Genomic DNA, 18,078 nt, shown 5'->3' with positions numbered 1-18,078 from the left:
ATGTTTGGGGAAAGTTGTGCTGGGGGAAGGCCAAAGCAAAGTTTCTCTTATCCTCACAAAAGACTATACACTACAGGTTTTTTGTATACCTGTCATCGTGCTGTTAGTTGAGGATATAAAACTGTAGGCTACTCATTTCAATTGCTAGAATCTCAGTCTATGAATCAAATCAAGGGCTATTTTAAAACTAAAATACCTTTGCCTAATTCTAAAACTCATCAATTTTAATAATAGTTCTTATAAATCGTATTTTGATGGTATGATTTCAGCCCGTGCTCACTTCTTTACCGAAAGTTTCACTTTAGGGGGAATGTAATTTTCCTTAGGTCTATGCTTTATATTGTCAAATTTGTGTGTATTATATGTGCATTAATATGTCATAATGCCTAGAACGGAAAGGTCTGCCTCAGATTTGTATGATTTTTAGTAAAAGACAAAATAATATTTTCAGGATTTTCGCAGGAACTATTTTTGTTCAAGGATACAAATGAGAAAAAATGGTGAGAATTGTGCTGTATAGCTGAGCTCAGAGTTGCCATCAGCTTAAAAATAAACCACTAAAATAATTGAAAAAATCACTAAATGGGAAATATCACCAAAATTAAATTTTGTCTCCCTTCTGTAAGCCGTAGAAAAAGTGCAGTTTTTGATTTCTCATGTTAAAAAAAAAATAAAATCTTAAGGTAGTTTTCCTTAAGGAATAGGTGATATTCTACATAAAACCACAAGAACACATGATTTTTGCGTCAATGTTTTGGTTCAAAATAAATCACTAAAAAACAAGAAATTAATAGACTAAAAATAAAATAACTTAGGTCAAGTAGTTTTCGAAGTAGACGTATTAAAAAATTTTCTATCCAGGTATTGCCGATTTCCTGTATCTTCAATGAAGTTTTTATGCAATCAGTGGTTAAAAGATATGACAGAAGAATGCATCTCATTTCTAGCTCATTTAAAAAAAGTTCTAAACTTTGGGAGTCCAATGGCGACTAAGTAAATTTTGCAATGTATAAAACTCCATCTATAAAAAGTATTATCTATAAAAGCTCTATTTGTGTATAAAAAGTATGAGGATATCTAATTAAAAGAGAACAAATTATTATTAGGATAAAAATATTTAATGGTAGCCAAATTTTTTAATTACATATGATCGTGATAGAAGCAAAAGAAAATATTTAAGTGTTTTTTTTTTGTCCCAGGCATTGATGTGAGAATGCAAATATATCGTTATATATTTAACGCTGGTTCGTTTATAGTGAATAAAAATTATAGTGAAATAAAATTCGAATAAATTAAAATTCCCTCCTGATTTTCAGGTATGCTACAGAGTTTTCCTTGAAGTTGGGCTCTTTGAAACCTTCAAAATTCCCGTTCAAGAGTTCTTCAACTTCTTTCACGCCTTAGAAATGGGATACAGAGAAAAACCTTGTAAGTACTCAGTTACCCGAATGGCTCTTCATGCAACTAGGCTAGAGCAGTGTTACCTTGGTTAATTTTTGCTTTAAACATGCGTTTTTGCGGCCTGTTGCAAACATTATCCTACTAGTAGAGCGTTTCTCTGAGTCATTGACACATATAAGGCAGACACCTTAGAATTTGTTGTGTGGTCGGAAATTAATAATAAACGGAAAGAGAAAAAAAAGGCTGTTTTTCAGAACGGAAAATGTATTTATTGTGATGACAGCGGTAGGTGCAACCTAGTGAAGGACGAACCTCGAACTGTAACAACCCAAAATTGTTTATTTCAAACCATATCGGATCAAAATAAAAGGTAAACCATTGGAATTCCATGCCAAAAACCCCATACATGAAACTTACAGTCTCCTGGCTCTTCACTTTTTTGTTACTACATCCCGGGTGCTATGAGCGTCCCTTTCGAATTCAAAGTATATTAGTTGAAGCCCCTTAGCGGTAACGATCTGCTGGTTGTCCCAGTACAAAAAAAAGAATTCTGTGTAAAACTAGTACGAATACTTTTCCTACGTAATTTGGTTACTGATATGAAGATGGTACGACAATGATACTTTGTAACGAGTATAGAAAATTTTGAAAATCACCGTATGCTTTAATTGTATTACGGCAGTGAAAAGAAGAAGAAAATTCTTTATCTATCACAACTACGTCTGAGGCTCGTTCTCAACGGCGAAAGATTGGTTGAAAACGCTTTGAAATAAGCTAAAAAAAGAAATTTGTCGCTTAAGTCAAAGCTTAAATCCTGCGAAACAAAAAATAAGCTCCCTTGATAACAAACCTGAAAATGCCTCAGGAATGAAATAAATAGTCTCAATTTCAAATTTCAAGTCTCCAGACAAAATGAAAAACAGACAGTCCTGGAATAGTAAAGTATAGTAGTATAGTAAAGTAGTAAGTAAAGACTGGCAGGCCATTTTTTTAAAACTGGTTTTGTCATCTAAAAGTTCTTTATGTTTTTGCTTTATTAGTCTACGACTGTGTTTTTACTTGTTTTTAGAACTTTTTTCCTGGGTACCTTTCAGTTCTGATTTCAAGAAAGCGTAGGTTTGTCACGCAGGGTCTAAGTTTGTGATGAAATTTAGTCTTTTATTGTTTGTTTTTCATTTTATTTTTCTTCATTTCATTTTTTCTTTTTAGTTATTTCTAGAGATTGTATTATGTAGTTAAAGACGAATACCGAAAGTACTACTACTGCTAATGACAGCTCTCTGCAGCAACCAGCCGTCTGAGGCCAACATGGCTACACACGCTTCTTCTCCATCCCAATCTATTCTAAGCCCCCCTCTTTACACCTTCTCAAGAAGTTCCAATTTCCTATAAATATTTTCTTACAACCTCCTCCCAACCCATTCGGGTATGACTTGCTTTTCATCTGGCCCTAGATGGCTGGTCAAAAGGGAAACATTTGGGAATCTGACATACTTTATCACCAGAATGTGTCCTAGCCATGTCAACCTTTCTCTCATTATAGTTCAAGAAATCTGGATAGACCCATATTTTTTTAAAGCTTACTTTTTGAAATGCGTTCAGTCACACAAGTATCAAAATCAATCTTTAAGTAATTTATCTGGAAAACATCTAACAAATCCTCCTCTTTCTTTTGGAGCACCGACGTTTCAGAACCAGATGAGATGACACTTGACCAGTGTCATCACTGAACTTCTAATGTTCAAATCTTGGTTCGCAGAGTTATCTTTCTATTCTTCCAAACTTTTTTCAACTGTGAAAAATACCCTGGGCCTTATTTATTCTACTTTTAAAATCTTCACTGCATCCGCCATCTTTACTAATAATACTACCTGAGGGAGTGAAGATATCCACTTGATAAATCTTCTCCCTACCCAACATCCCCTTTCCCCCTTGATTTACTCCTAGTCTTAACGACTTAGTCTTCTTTATAATAATTTTCAAACCTTTTCTTCCACTTTGAACTCTCACAACCTCCAAAAATTCATTCTTTGCTAACATTTTCATCGAGGATTCTGAAAGGATCAGCACAATCTCAGTCTAGGAGAGTTTTGCTTCCATATTTGATTCCATGCTCTCCCGCAGCCTTTGCTATGTTCCTAAGGACATCTCATCAAAATGATCCTTATAAGTGGGGATAGAACGCAACCCTGCTCAACTTTTTCTTAATGCAAAAACAGCTACTGACCTCATTGTCTGCGTTAACTGCATCAATGTTGTTTTCGTACATACAACTAGTCACTTTAATGTACAGTCGACTCTCGCTAACTTGAAATCCATGGGATCATGAATTTTCTTCGAGTTGCGTAGGCTATAGTTCGACTTAGGCATAGTTCAAGTTGTAGAGGTCAATGTTACGTAAAATTATACTTATAAAGGTAACAAGTTAAAGAGGTAAAACATATGAAAATTTGAGGCACAGAGGTAAAAAGGATCACTAATTTTGATCTCTACAGCCACTAAAAGTTCAGATTAACTTCATTACTGTATTAAATGAAACTAACCATTTACCACATTATCAGGACCTGGTGCTTTCTTATTTTTAATCCTTTTATTACTGTCTTTAATTCTTCCTTACAAAATAAATCTTACTTCACTTTCAATGTGTCGCAATTTTTTTATGCTTTTCTTTATCGTTTCCTGTAACTTTATCATAGTTTGTCATATTCTGAAAATGTTCTTCCCATCTCTTTTTAGCTCTTTCCTTATCACTAATTGTGACTCCGTTTCTACCTTTAACTGGGACAAGTCCAGATTGACTGTTCCATCTCAACTTTTAATATACCAGTAATAAAATTTTTCTTTGATGCCGTCTGGCTGTATCTTCCAGATCTTGAGCAATTTTATTCATGGCTTTTACTTCACACCTTTTAATTCATGTTCTAAGGCTTTCTCCATTTTCCTTACATAACTCTTATTTTCGTATGATAAATTACTAAGTTATTTCTTGTGCAAGTACTTCATCCTCTTTACTAAATTTAAACCATTTTACTGACGTCCTAGTAATGTTTCTAACTTCTCTCTCTAAGCCACCATCTGCTACTTCACAAACAATTTTCCAAAAAGTATTCCATTAACCTTGTACATTGTAGACTCTGTAGTTTAGTATTCAACTGTTTCTGGAAGGTAATGGCCCTCCCTAAATTCAGGAGATGGTCATCTTTATTTTTAACATCAATAGCAGCATTCCTATATACCCTAATTCTATAAACTTCTTTTATAAGAAAGGCGATAAGAAAAAATAAAATAGAAGCTTTAGGTTGGTTGGTAAGAAAATTACTAGAAGTTACTCTCGAAACTTGGAGATGTTGTAGATAAACTTTTAATAGAAGAACAGTGTGGTTTGGGAAGGGTTTTAGGAAGTGGTTTGTGTCATCGAACCGTGGGGTAACGTAAAGATTGATCTGGCGGATATCTTCGCCTACTCGGGCAGTATTATTAGTATAGATGGTGAATATAGTGAAGATGTTAAAAGTAGAATAAACAAGGCCCAGAGTATTTTTCACAGTTGAAAGAAGTTTGGTAGAATAGAAAGATATGCCTGCGAGCCAAGATTAGAACATTGAAAACTCACTAATGACTTTGCTTCGACTTATTTTACTTAACGCTCTTACCCAGCAGGGTCGCCAGCATAGAGGGAACTGGTTGATAACGCCGTCATTCTTCTCTAAGTAGCCTTGTCCAGGGCTATGGATGGGGCCTCATTTGGGTTGATGTTGCAATTGAGCAGGTGTCGGTTTATTACATCAGCGTGGCCTTCCTCGAGGGCGTTTCCTGTCATTTTCTCAGGGATTGAAGCCCGAGATGATCCTTGTGGGGGTACTTGGCGGGAGACGGAGTAGGTGGCCGTACCACCTTAGAGAGGATGATTCTACTTGTGTAGAGGGGTTTGCCACCTTCAAGGTCTTCCGGATCTCAGTATTGCAGATCTTGTCATACCATTTGAAGCTTTCGACTCGACGCAGTTGTCTAGTCTGAACAGCATCGACTCTTCTTAACTCTGTCTGAGTTATTGGCCATGTCTCCGAAGAGTATACAGCATGATGCTTGAGACTGTGGCGTTGTAAATTTGGGCTTTGTTATGGCGGCTAATTTATAGTTTGTGGAAGACTGCTCTCAGGAGTCGTCTGAACACAGAGCTTGCCTTGGCTGATCTGGCTGAGATTTTGGCGTCAAGTGTGCCACTTGAGGATACAATTGATCCGTGATATTTGAACTGCCTTACTACATTGACAGCTTGGCCATTAATCTCAACAGTTGAGGATGGTGCTGATGCGGTCTTTTCTATGGACATGATCTTCGTTTTCTTCCAGTTGATTTGCAGCCCAACTTTAGAGGCTGTGGAGGAGAGTGTCTCGAGTGCAGAATTAAGTTGATCGTGATTGGCACTAAGGACAGCTAAATTGTCCGCGAAGGCAACATCGGACAGAGTCCTCCGGGCATAACTGATGCCGAAAGAGTGGGCATGGCGCGTCTCATTCAGGATATGGTTGATGACGCAGTTAAACAGCTCAGGTGCAGCAGCGCATCCTTGCTGTACTCCATTTTGTATGGGGAAGGAAGAAGAAAGCATCCCGTTAACCGGGATAGCACTTTCTGTGCGGCTGTAAAGTTCTTTGAATAGGTTGAGTATCTTTGTGGGTAGGCCTGCCGCTGTCAGGATTAGCCAAAGGGACGGCCTGTCAACAGTGTCAAAGGCAGAACCAAACTCAATGAAAGCTATGTTGGCTTTTTTGTTAAATTCCACTGTCCTCTCGACGATCTGTCTAACCGTTTGAATCTGCTCATTTGTGGATCATCCTGGGATGAATCAGGCCTGTTGGGGCGGCACAAAGCATGTAGGCAACTTGTTGCTCATTTCAGCTGCAGCATCGCAAACAGCTTTCCAGGAACAGACAGTAGGGTGATACTACGGTAGTTGCTGCAGTCCGTCTTGGTGCCCTTGCGCTTAAACATTAGCACAAAGATTCTTTTCTTCCAGTCCGATGTTATACTTCAGTCCGCCAGATTATGATGAGCACTATCTGCAGCCAGAGTATCATTGTTTGGCCGCCTGTTGTAAGTAGCTCAGAAGCAATGCTACAAGTGCCGGCTGCTTTATTCTTCTTAAGTTTCTTTACGGCCGATCTGGTCTACTCAGGAGAAAATTTGTCACCGTCGGGGGCAGCGGTAGCTTCTGCAGCATCAGCAACAAGCCCTGGGTCAATGCAATAGGATGGATCTGAGTTGAGCAGTATGTTCAAGTGTTTCTTCCATAGACCACAACTTTGGGACTGATCGTATATAGTTTTTCCATTCGCTGCTTTCAGGCTAGTGGACGCGATGGTGTGTTGGCCAGTTAGCTCAAACAAGATCTTTGACGTTTCTCGAATGTCTTTCTTTTGGGCAACTTGCTCGAGTTCAGCGGCTTTGCCTTCGATGAAGTCTTTTGTCCTTGTGAAGCATAGAGTTGCGCTGTTTGTTGAGCTGTCTGTTAAGTGTCATACCTCCTCGTAGTCTCCCTCACCGTCTCTGCTCGATCACTCCGAACGTCTGTTTGCTAATCCGATCTTTCTTTTTTCTTTTCTTCAAGTCCACAACTTCTGTAGCTGCAGTGAGAACGTTAACCTTGATAGTGTTCCACGCTGACTCGCTTTCTGAACACTTCTGGAGGGCCTCAAAGTGGATAGAGACATCAACCATATACCGATCACGAACCGGCGATATGACTTCAGTCGAGGGGTGTTTATCTTCTTGGAGGAAGTGGAGTTATTCTTGTTGGCCCTCAGCTGGAGCTTGATTCTTGCAGAAGCAAAACGATGGTCGGTATTGCCGAGCTCGGCACCTCTGTATGAGTGGCAATTTTGGACAGACGAAAACCAGCGTTTTCGTACAATGATGTAGTCAAGCATCTTTTTTGTCTTGCCGTCATTGCTGTTCCATGTTTGCATCGCAATGTATTTTCTCATGAATCAAGTATTTGTGGCTGATGGGGTCTAGGTGATGCAGTAATCGACCAGCCGCTCACCATTATCATTCAGAGCGTCAGCCGTCACAGGTCCAACAGCCGCATTATACAGGCCAGAGTTGTTAGCGACTCCAGCGTTAAAATCTCCTATGACTTTGAGGTAGTCGTGTGGTGACACGGAGGAGAGCTCGGAGGACAGGTCGTCATCTTTGGCTTTGTTTGTCGGTGCATAACAGGTAAAAACAGTTATCTTCCCGTGATTGCCGTCAATTCTCGCTCTCAGTAGACGCGATGAGATAGGGGTGAATGACAGTAGGGCTTTCTGGGTGAAGCTGTTGAGAAAAAGACCAACTCCCCCTCTTCTTTGAGTTTCGCCAGACCAAAGCAGTGTCCGTCCTTCTCCAATATTTTCTTTACCGCTTCAGGTAAGTTGAGTTTCTGTTTGTCCTGCGATCGTCACTTTATATCTTTTTAGTTCATTTCCTAAAAGAAGCTTAGTAGCAGGCTGGTTCAGCGTCAGGACATTCCAGGGGTAACATTAATGGCACCTTGATCTGCGATTTTCAAAGGGGTACGTCCTTGGGCAGGCCTGGGTCTATTTGGGAAAGTAGGTGGGGCGTCCAAGGCTGTATTTCCAGTTCCATTCGTAGGAATGAATTCCAGGAGGAGGGCTGCTAACCCAACCGTCCCCTGGTGCATTTAGTTCTCCGGTGGCTAGTTGGATATCTAGAGGCACGGGAAGTCAGCTCTGCTTGCGCCACGAATGCATGAGAGCAGACTTCGGACGAGCACCAATACCTCCAGTAATGACAGTGGTTAATTATGGTTCTGAAACGTCGGCGCTCCTAATGAAAAAGGAGGATTTGCTAGATGTTTTCCAGATAATCCAGATTTTCCAGACAATCCTTCATATTACTGTAGGATTGATTTTGATACTTGTCTGACTGGACGTATTTCAAAGAGTAAGCTGTTCAAAAAAGGTTCTATCCATCTTTCTACGGCTATAATGACAGAAAGGCTGAGATGGCTAGGACATATTCTGCAGATGAAAGATCCAAACATCTTTCTTTTGATCAACCATCTAGGGCCAGACGAAAAGTAGGTTATCCCTGAATAGGGTGGTCAGAGGTTGCAAGGGAATATTTAGAGGAAATCGGAACTTTTTGGGAGGGTGTAAAGAGAGAGGCTTTAGATAGCTTGGGGTGGAGAAGGAGCGTATGTAGTCGTGTTGGCCTCAGACGGCTGGTTGCTGCAGTGAGTTTTCCGTAGTAGTAGTAGTAGTAGTAGTAGTAGTAGTGGTACTTCTGTTATTCGTCTTCAACTGCATAATACAATTTAGAAAGCCATAAAAAAAGGTTATAGAGCAAAAATAAAAGGAAAAAATAAAAAACAAACAATAAAAGAAAAGTTAATCATAAACTTAGACCCTGCGTGACAAACCTACGTGAAAGTAGGTCGTTCCCGAGTGGAGTGGGAGGATGTCATAACGAAAGATTTAAGGAAAATGAGTACCTCTTAGGGAGGATGGCGTAAAGAGGAAGACATTGCATTGAATAGATTAATACAGATGAGGAACGTGCGTAGTTGTCTTAGTCTCATGCGTCTAGGCGCCGCAGTGGTTTTCTAGTAGTAGTAATTGTATTAGTTTACTACAGATACTACTAACAGCTCACCGCATGATCTATTCAACACCTCAATCTATTCAAAGCCAATCTATTCAACACCCTCCCGGGAAATTCCCATTTCCCTTAAATCTTTCTTTATGACATCCTCCCACCTCAACCGTGGACGACCTGTTTTCTGTTTGGCCCTAAACGGTTGGCCGAGAAGAACAATCTTTGGTATTCTGTCATCCTTCGTCCGCAGAACGTGTCCTAGCCATCTCAACCTTTCTTTCATTATAGCTGTAGAAAGTGGGACTGAACCACACTTTTTGAACAGCCTACTGTTTGAAATACGGTCAGTCACCCGGGGACCCAGAATAATCCGTAGGCAATTTCTCTGGAAAACATTTAGCAAATCTTCATCCATTTTTGGAGCGCCCATGCTTCAGAGCCGTTTTCAACTGTGGAAAAACACCCTGATCCTTGGCTTTTCTACTTTTAAAATATTCACTGCTCCCACCTTCTTTACTGAAAAGGGAAACTGTCCACCTGATCAATCTTCTCGTTATCCAACGTTACCTTTTCATCTTTGCTTATTCTTACTAATCTTCACTTTTCCCTTATTCCTTTTCATCTTCAATTATCCTAATTGAAGTAGTGTATACCCTTGTATCTTGTATGGATCCTGCTAATCATCGGTTTACAATAATGTAATCAGGAAGGTTTGTCTTGCCGTTGTGTGAGTACGATGTTAACGTATGGACCATTTTATGAACAAATACTGTATTGGCTATAAATACATTGTTATTTCTATAAATCTGCATCAGTCTATAACAATTACTATTTTCTTTTCCTACACCAAATTGACCTAGGCTAGGATACCATCCATCTCTACTTCTACCCACCTTGCCATTAATATCCCCTAATGAAAATACCGTATTTCTGCCTGGGATTCCTGTAGCCTTACGTAAAATTCATTTGTGTCTCTACCATCTCTATCAGTTTGTTCTACAGGGGGTATATACTACTATGACTGATACCTTGCACTTCAAATCGTCGAATGAGGAACTAGCACTCCATTGTTAATTCCTTTCCAACCTAAGCAAGAATTAGAAGCTTCATTATTATTCACTAGCCCTACTACCTCCCTATGCACCTCATCCCTCCTATCAGAGTAAACAAATTCTATTTCACCTAATTTCATGTTTTCTACCCCAGGGATAGAAAAACGGATACCTAATTTTAGGTGTTACATCGAAAACTACCTCAAGGAAATGAATTTCTGAAACTCCTAGCAAATCCTGTTCACACCGTCTAAATTCGTTAGTCAATACGATGCTAAATTTCAATACAATAGATGTTTTCATCGCTCTAACATTCCGAAATGCAATTTCTGTATTATTTAATGAAGGCCGAAATTTTAGTTTCTGGGTGGAATGATATGGAATAAACAACATTGAGACCAACGAAAATGACTGTCCCCTCCTCAACGCCCCACTCTTTACGCTAAAGTTTGACTCTTTCTCCCGACTCTACCTTTTAAAACAATAAAACAATTTAGCGTAAAGAGCGGGACGTTGAGGAGGGAACAGCCCCTTTCATATGTGGTGGACCACACTATGTGGTGATTTTAATGAGCTAGACCAAAAGTAGCTTAGCGCTGCTCTTAGTCTTGACCAGGTAGTCTAAGTCACCTACACGCACTGATAAAACCCTAGACTTGATTTTTACCAACATTGAAGATTACTACTGTGCCCCGAAAATAGCCCCTCCATTAGAGGCAAGTGACCATCTATGTATCTTTTGAACCCCTTTATCATCCTTTCCCCCTAAACCATTGATCAGTTATTCATATAGACCCATTACTGACGAGAAGATTGCCCATTTCAAAGTAAAAATTTGAAATCCTGGGCCAATATCCTATGTCTTACCAATGGTGATGAAATGGCTTCTAAGTATTCAGCTGAACTTTTCCAGTTATACTGTGACACCTTTCCAGTGAAAAAAGTCAATTGCAAATCCAATTGTAAACCATGGATAAATAAAAAAATTTTGTGCCTAATAAACGAACGTGATAGACTCTTTAAGGAAGGATTTTTCCAGGAATCTCGAAAACTTCGAAACATTGTTATTAGTGAAATTCGTAAAGCAAGAAAAGAGCATAAGTTACTGTATTCTAACCCTAAGAATTTCCACAAATGTATCCAAGATCTCATGGGAAAGGTCTCTTCTAAGTTTCTCTTACTGGATAGTAATATCAACCCAGTGAGTGCAGGCATCATAAATGATTATTTTACTTCAACTTGTAAAACTCACCCGCCACTCCAAAATATGCCGGCCAACAGTGCAGTGAGTGACATTCCTGGGATTGAAATACATCAGACCCAGCTTAAACTCGAAAATCTTGATACAAATAAGTCAGTATACCCAGGTGATATCCCTACCAAATTGATTGTGAAATGTGCCCATTATTTAAGTGTACCTCTAACTGCAATTTTTAACCAATGTTTTGTAGATGGTATTTTTCCAGTGTGTTTTAAACGAGCTATTATATCACCTATACCGAAAAATAACCAATGTTCAGGTTTTACCAGATTCATCAGGTTTTACCTCAATTTCCTGTGGAGCACCCCAAGGGACTAAATTGGGTCCTTTAGCATTCTTAATTGTTTTTAACAATGTTTTACCAAACTTTAACAACACTTTTAAATTTGCGAATGATTTGACATTACTTAACCTTTGTCAAACCTCAAACACTTTGGGTGTTAAACTTGACTCACTCATTAACAACTTAAAGAATGATCTTGCAATGTTAAACTCAATCTGAGCATACCGAAAAGCAGTTTAACGCTATTCTCCTTTTTAAAAAATATACTCCCAATCAATAATTACCTTTGTATCCCAAATTTAAACATGGTTAAGCTACTTGGTGTGCACTTGGACAATGACCTTAAATGGAAATCTCACTCTTTTCACTTATTTAAAACAGTTGGTTTTCTCCTTAGAACTTTCTCCCTTCTTAAATGGTTCTCCATATCAATCCAGAACCTTAAAATAACTTATTGTTCTTATATAAGACCCTGTCTTGAATATGCTCGCCCTGTCTGGCACCCTGGATTGACCAAATCCCAATGTTCTAAAATTGAAAGCATTCAAAAAAGAGCTATAAAAATATACGTCCTATACTACTTATGATGAAGGTTTGGCTAGACTTGAACTCACTACATTGGAATCACGACGTCACTTCCTTACCATGAACTTTGGGCACAAGTGCCTTAATTCCGACTATCATCGACGTCTTCTTCCCCCCTTCAAAGAAAACCCTCCAATCCTTCCCAATTCAAGACTTAATGCTCGTAGAGCTCCAAATACTCAACTTGACTTGTGTCCCCAAATGTTGACAATGAGGTACAAAAGCTCTTTCGTTCCCTATTTTGTTTCGTATTTTAATAATTGATTTAACTTTGTAACTATGTTTATCCCTTAACATTTATTTTATCATTGTAATTGTAATTGTTCTGACGTGCTTATGCTAGCTTGTGTGCTATTTTAGCCAATAAATCATATTCTATTCTATTCTATATACGGAATCATTTCTGTCAATAGTAACTGAAATCCAATATAACTCGAAAGTTGTCGGGGTACTAGAACATTATCCAGGCTGCAGCGGTAGTGGTGTCAGATCAAAACAAGAAGTACACTATTATTATTAATATAGCTAGGAGGTAGCTTTAGTAATTGTATTCGAATTGTAAGTTATATATAAGACATGATAATAAATACGTTAATACACTAAAAAATATTATATAAGGGGTTAATCTGGAAAGTTATAAATGGGGACTATGTAAATTACATCGGTATCATAGCTGTAGAGACGGCTGATACTTAGTAAATCCGGGTTGCAGTGGTAGCTAGCAACCTAGTAAGAGACGATTACGTCCAAATACTAACAAATACAGTAGCCCATAACTCCTAAATAGTGTGTCAGATCAGGAAAAGAAGCACAGTATTGGAATTACCTTGTCTGATAACCCCTTATAGGAAACTTACCATCCCTTGGCCTGTATAGCGAGGAAAATATACTGGCTTGGAAAACAAGAAAAGTTGCTTGAAGTGTAACATACTGCATCAATGGCATCTTTTTTTCCCGTTCTTCCTCCTCAACTAGCACGGCACTGGAATATCATAGAGAGCGTTTTAATGGCTAATTTAAAAGGAAATTACTACATCTCGTGCCTTTTGTAATAAAAAAAGATTGTAATGTAGAATCAATTTTTAAAAAACTGCATATCTATCTATCTATCTATATATATAAAAATACATTGTCTGTGTGTGTGTGTGTGTGTGTTGAGTGACGTCATGTTTGTGTGTCGACTGACGTCATGTTTGTTGATTGACGAAATTACACACCGGGACATCGGGACACAAATGACGACCGGGACATCTATCTATCTTCTATATATATAAAAATAAGTTGTCTGTCTGTGGATCAGGTGACGTCATGTTTCTGTGTCGACTGACGTCATGAAGTTAGTTGTCGTCATTTTTGCTATGACGGTGACGTCATTAAAGATATTTAAGACATATATGTTCACGTAGAAATCTATTAATGTTTAAGTTTACAATGACTGATGAACTTACAATGGCAAAAGCCGATGAAGATGCTCAAAGAGTCTATGCCAAAAAACTTGCTGCTGATATAGAAAGTCAGAAAAGAAAGCGTGCCGAGGAACTACCAGAGCAACGCGAAAGCAGACTTGCTGCTAAAAGAGAAAGTGGAAAAAGAAGGCGTGCCGAGGAATCACAAGAACAGCAAGAAATCAGGCTTGCTGCTGATAGAGAAAGTAAGAAAAGAAAGCGTGCCGAGGAATCACAAGAACAGCAAGAAGTCAGGCTTCCTGCTGATAGAGAAAGTAAGAAAAGAAAGCGTGCCGAGGAATCAGAGCAACCTGAAAGTTATCGCCTGCTATAGACTAATGATTCGGCAGGATGAAGAAAATTATATTTTAAAATGCCGTGAATTGTTTCACCAATTTGTCGTTGATATGTATGCTAAAATTGAATCAGAACGTTTGCTATATATCCGCCTGAATCAGACCAAGCTCCGCTCTGAACAATACATTCATTTGCGAGATGCAGTTATAAATGACGGTAATACCAGAAACGTTGGAAGATTAACAATTTTACCTTCGTCATATGCCGGCAGTCCCCGTCATATGCATGAATATGCTCAAGATGCTATTGCGTATGTTCGTCTCTATGGTCGTCCAGATTTATTTATTACATTTATATGTAATCAATCTTGGGACGAGATACTGCAGCTTTTACTTGAAGGCCAATCGGGGGTTCATAGGCATGACATTACGGCCCGTGTCTTCCGGCAAAAGTTGAAATCACTGATAAACTACATAGTAAAACTTGAAGTGTTTGGGTCGGTGCGATGCTGGATGTACTCAGTGGAATGGCAAAAACGAGGTTTGCCACACGCACATATACTAATCTGGCTACATAAAAAAATTACTTCGAACGAAATTGATGATGTGATTTCCGCTGAAATACCTGATAAAAATGTCGATAAGGGGTTACATGATATTATTGTAAAAAATATGATACATGGACCTTGCGGTGCACTGAACAAAAATTCACCATGCATGGCCAAAGGAAGGTGCACAAAGCAATATCTTCGACTTTTAGTATCAAGGACAATTACTGGCAATGATGGTTACCCACAATATAGAAGAAGATCTACTGAAGATGGCGGTAAGACAGCAATAATAAAGAAGCGTAACGTTACCACCATCGAAGTAGATAACCAGTGGGTTGTTCCATATTCCCCATTATTATCAAAAACATTTAATGCACACATAAACGTTGAATACTGTAACTCCGTAAAGGCAATCAAATACATATGTAAATACGTCAACAAAGGCAGTGACATGGCAGTTTTTGGCTTGCAGCCCAAAATCAAAGATTTCGACAAAATCGTACAATATCAGGCTGGAAGATACATAAGCAGTAATGAAGCTGTTTGGCGAATTCTTTCATTTCCGATACATGAACGTAGTCCAGCTGTTGTTCACCTAGTGGTACATTTACAGAATGGTCAACGTGTTTATTTCACGGAAACCAACGTGCAACAAAGAGCCCTGAATCCACCGGATACAACATTAACAGCTTTTTTTTCGCTTTGCAAAAATGATTCTTTTGCAAAAAAACTGCTGTATACTGAAGTGCCTTCGTATTACACGTGGAATACTAAAAATAAAGTATTTGAACGTCGAAAACAGGGTAAGTCAGTCGACGACCAACCTACCATCTTCAAAGATACCACGATAGGAAGACTCTACACCGTTCACCCCAATCAACATGAATGCTTATTTCCTACGCCTGCTTTTGGTGAATGTACCCGGTCCGACATCCTTTGAGTATTTGAGAACTGTAAACGGTACTATACATGACATTTACCGTAGTGCATGCCAAGCTCTGAATTTATTGGAGAATGACCAACACTGGGATAACTGCATCAATGACGCGTGCGAAACGTCAACCCCAAGTCAAATTCGTGCATTGTTTGGCATCATTTTAACAACTTGCTCTCCATCAGCTCCTACAGAGTTATGGGAAAAATATAAGTCAAAAATGTCCGAAGATATACTCCATCGAAAACAGTTAGAGACGTCAGATATGAATTTTGATATTACATCAGAAATTTATAACTACACATTAGTTATTATAGAAGATTTGTGCGTACGTATGGCAAACAAACCTCTTCAGGATTTGGGAATGCCTTCACCTAACCGTATCGCTGCTGTTTCGACATGTGTAGAATTGGATCGTGAACAAAGTTACAGTACGAATGATCTATTGTCGTATGTACAAAATAACATTTCCAAGTTAACGTCGGAACAAAAAGACATTTATGATACGATAATGTATTGTGTCGATAACAACGTTGGAGAAATTTTCTTTTTGGATGCGCCAGGAGGTACTGGTAAAACGTTTGTGATAAAACTGATTCTGGCATCAATTCGATCAAAAAATGATATAGCGTTGGCAATTGCGTCGTCCGGAATAGCCGCAACATTGCTGCCTGGTGGAAGAACTGCTCATTCCGCTTTGAAATTGCCTCTGAATTTGCATTCTACAGAAACTCCCACGTGCAATATTTCCAAATCATCTGGGATGGGTAAAGTATTGCAGCAATGCAAACTTATTATTTGGGATGAGTGCACAATGGCACACAAAAAATCGCTCGAGGCTCTGGATCAATGCTTGAAAGATTTGAGAGGGAAGTCGAAACCCTTTGGCAGCACATTAATATTGCTTGCGGGAGATTTCAGGCAAACATTACCTATAATACCTAGATCAACTCCTGCAGACGAAATGAATGCTTGCCTGAAAAATTCTAATTTATGGGCACACGTAAAAATATTAAAATTAACTACAAATATGCGTGTCCGATTGCAAAACGATGACTCTGGTCAAACATTTTCAGATCAATTGCTGGCAATTGGAAACGGAAAGCTCCCAGTAGACTCAATTTCAGGACGTATACAACTACCTGCTGATTTCTGTAATTTAGTGACGTCCAAAAATGAATTGATTGAAAAAGTATTTCCGAATATTCTAAAAAATTATAAAAATAATAAATGGCTAAGAGAAAGAGCGATTCTCGCACCCAAAAATATAGACGTCCACGAAATCAACAATATTGTTTTGACCAAGATTCGAGACCAGGCAGTCCTTTACAAGTCAGTCGACACAGTTTTGGAACCAAATGAAGCGGTTAATTATCCATCTGAATTTTTAAATTCCATAGATCTTTCAGGGTTTCCACCACACGTGCTACAACTAAAAATAGGCGTACCAATAATACTTTTAAGAAATATCAACCCACCAAAGCTTTGCAATGGCAAATGGCAACAAAGCTCAAGGTCAACCATTAGAAAAATGTGGTATAGATCTTAATACTGATTGTTTTTCCCATGGACAATTGTACGTTGCATGTTCGAGGGTCGGTAAACCTGACAATCTATTTATATGCAGCGACAATTGGACAGCGAAGAATGTTGTATATTCGCAAGTTTTACGCAGTTAATTTGTATTGTATCTATCTATCTATCTATCTATGTAAAAACGAGTTGTGTGTATGCATGTTTGTTTGTTTGTAAAAAGAGCGTTTGCATATGACGTCATTATTAGTACATCCGGCTTTGTATATGCACAAACAATGGGAAAGCCAATAATGTTGTATATTTGCAATTTTTACGTAGTTTAACTCCTGCAGACGAAATGAATGCTTGCCTGAAAAATTCTAATTTATGGACACACGTAAAAATATTAAAATTAACTACAAATATGCGTGTCCGATTGCAAAACGATGACTCCGGTCAAACATTTTCAGATCAATTGCTGGCAATTGGAAACGAAAAGCTCCCAGTAGACTCAATTTCAGGACGCATACAACTACCTGCCGATTTCTGTAATTTAGTGACGTCCAAAAATGAATTGATTGTAAAAGTATTTCCGAATATTCTAAAAAATTATAAAAATAATAAATGGCTAAGTGAAAGAGCGATTCTCGCACCCAAAAATATAGACGTCCACGAAATCAACAATATTGTTTTGACCAAGATTCGAGACCTGGCAGTCCTTTACAAGTCAGTCGACACAGTTTTGGAGCCAAATGAAGCGGTTAATTATCCATCTGAATTTTTAAATTCCATAGATCCTTCAGGGTTTCCACCACACGTGCTACAACTAAAAATAGGCGTACCAATAATACTTTTAAGAAATATCAACCCACCAAAGCTTTGCAATGGCACGCGACTTGCCGTAAAAAAAAAACAATGGAAAACCTAATAGAGGCCACAATCTTGACAGGGCCTTTTGAGGGTGAGGCTGTTCTTATTCCTCGCATTCCCATGATTCCAACGGATCTGCCTTTTCAATTTAAAAGATTGCAATTCCCAATTTGATTAGCATTTGCAATCACCATTAACAAAGCTCAAGGTCAATCATTAGAAAAATGTGGTATAGATCTTAATACTGATTGTTTTTCCCATGGACAATTGTACGTTGCATGTT

The 18,078-nt window shown here is 38.6% G+C and overlaps 1 protein-coding gene across 1 annotated transcript in view; it reads left to right on the top strand.

The window, feature by feature from the left end:
* The window catches only part of LOC136036533 (cGMP-inhibited 3',5'-cyclic phosphodiesterase 3A-like), a 266,516-nt gene that overhangs the window by 138,586 nt on the left and 109,852 nt on the right, over positions 1-18,078 (top strand). The window contains exon 11 of the mRNA XM_065718837.1: positions 1,317-1,428. Within this exon, the coding sequence (XP_065574909.1) occupies positions 1,317-1,428 (112 nt within the window). The remainder of the gene's footprint in view (positions 1-1,316; positions 1,429-18,078) is intronic.

Source organism: Artemia franciscana, chromosome 15 (genome assembly GCF_032884065.1).
Source record: "Artemia franciscana chromosome 15, ASM3288406v1, whole genome shotgun sequence".
Lineage (NCBI taxonomy): Eukaryota > Metazoa > Arthropoda > Branchiopoda > Anostraca > Artemiidae > Artemia > Artemia franciscana.
This window is presented reverse-complemented; position numbering and strand designations above follow the sequence as displayed.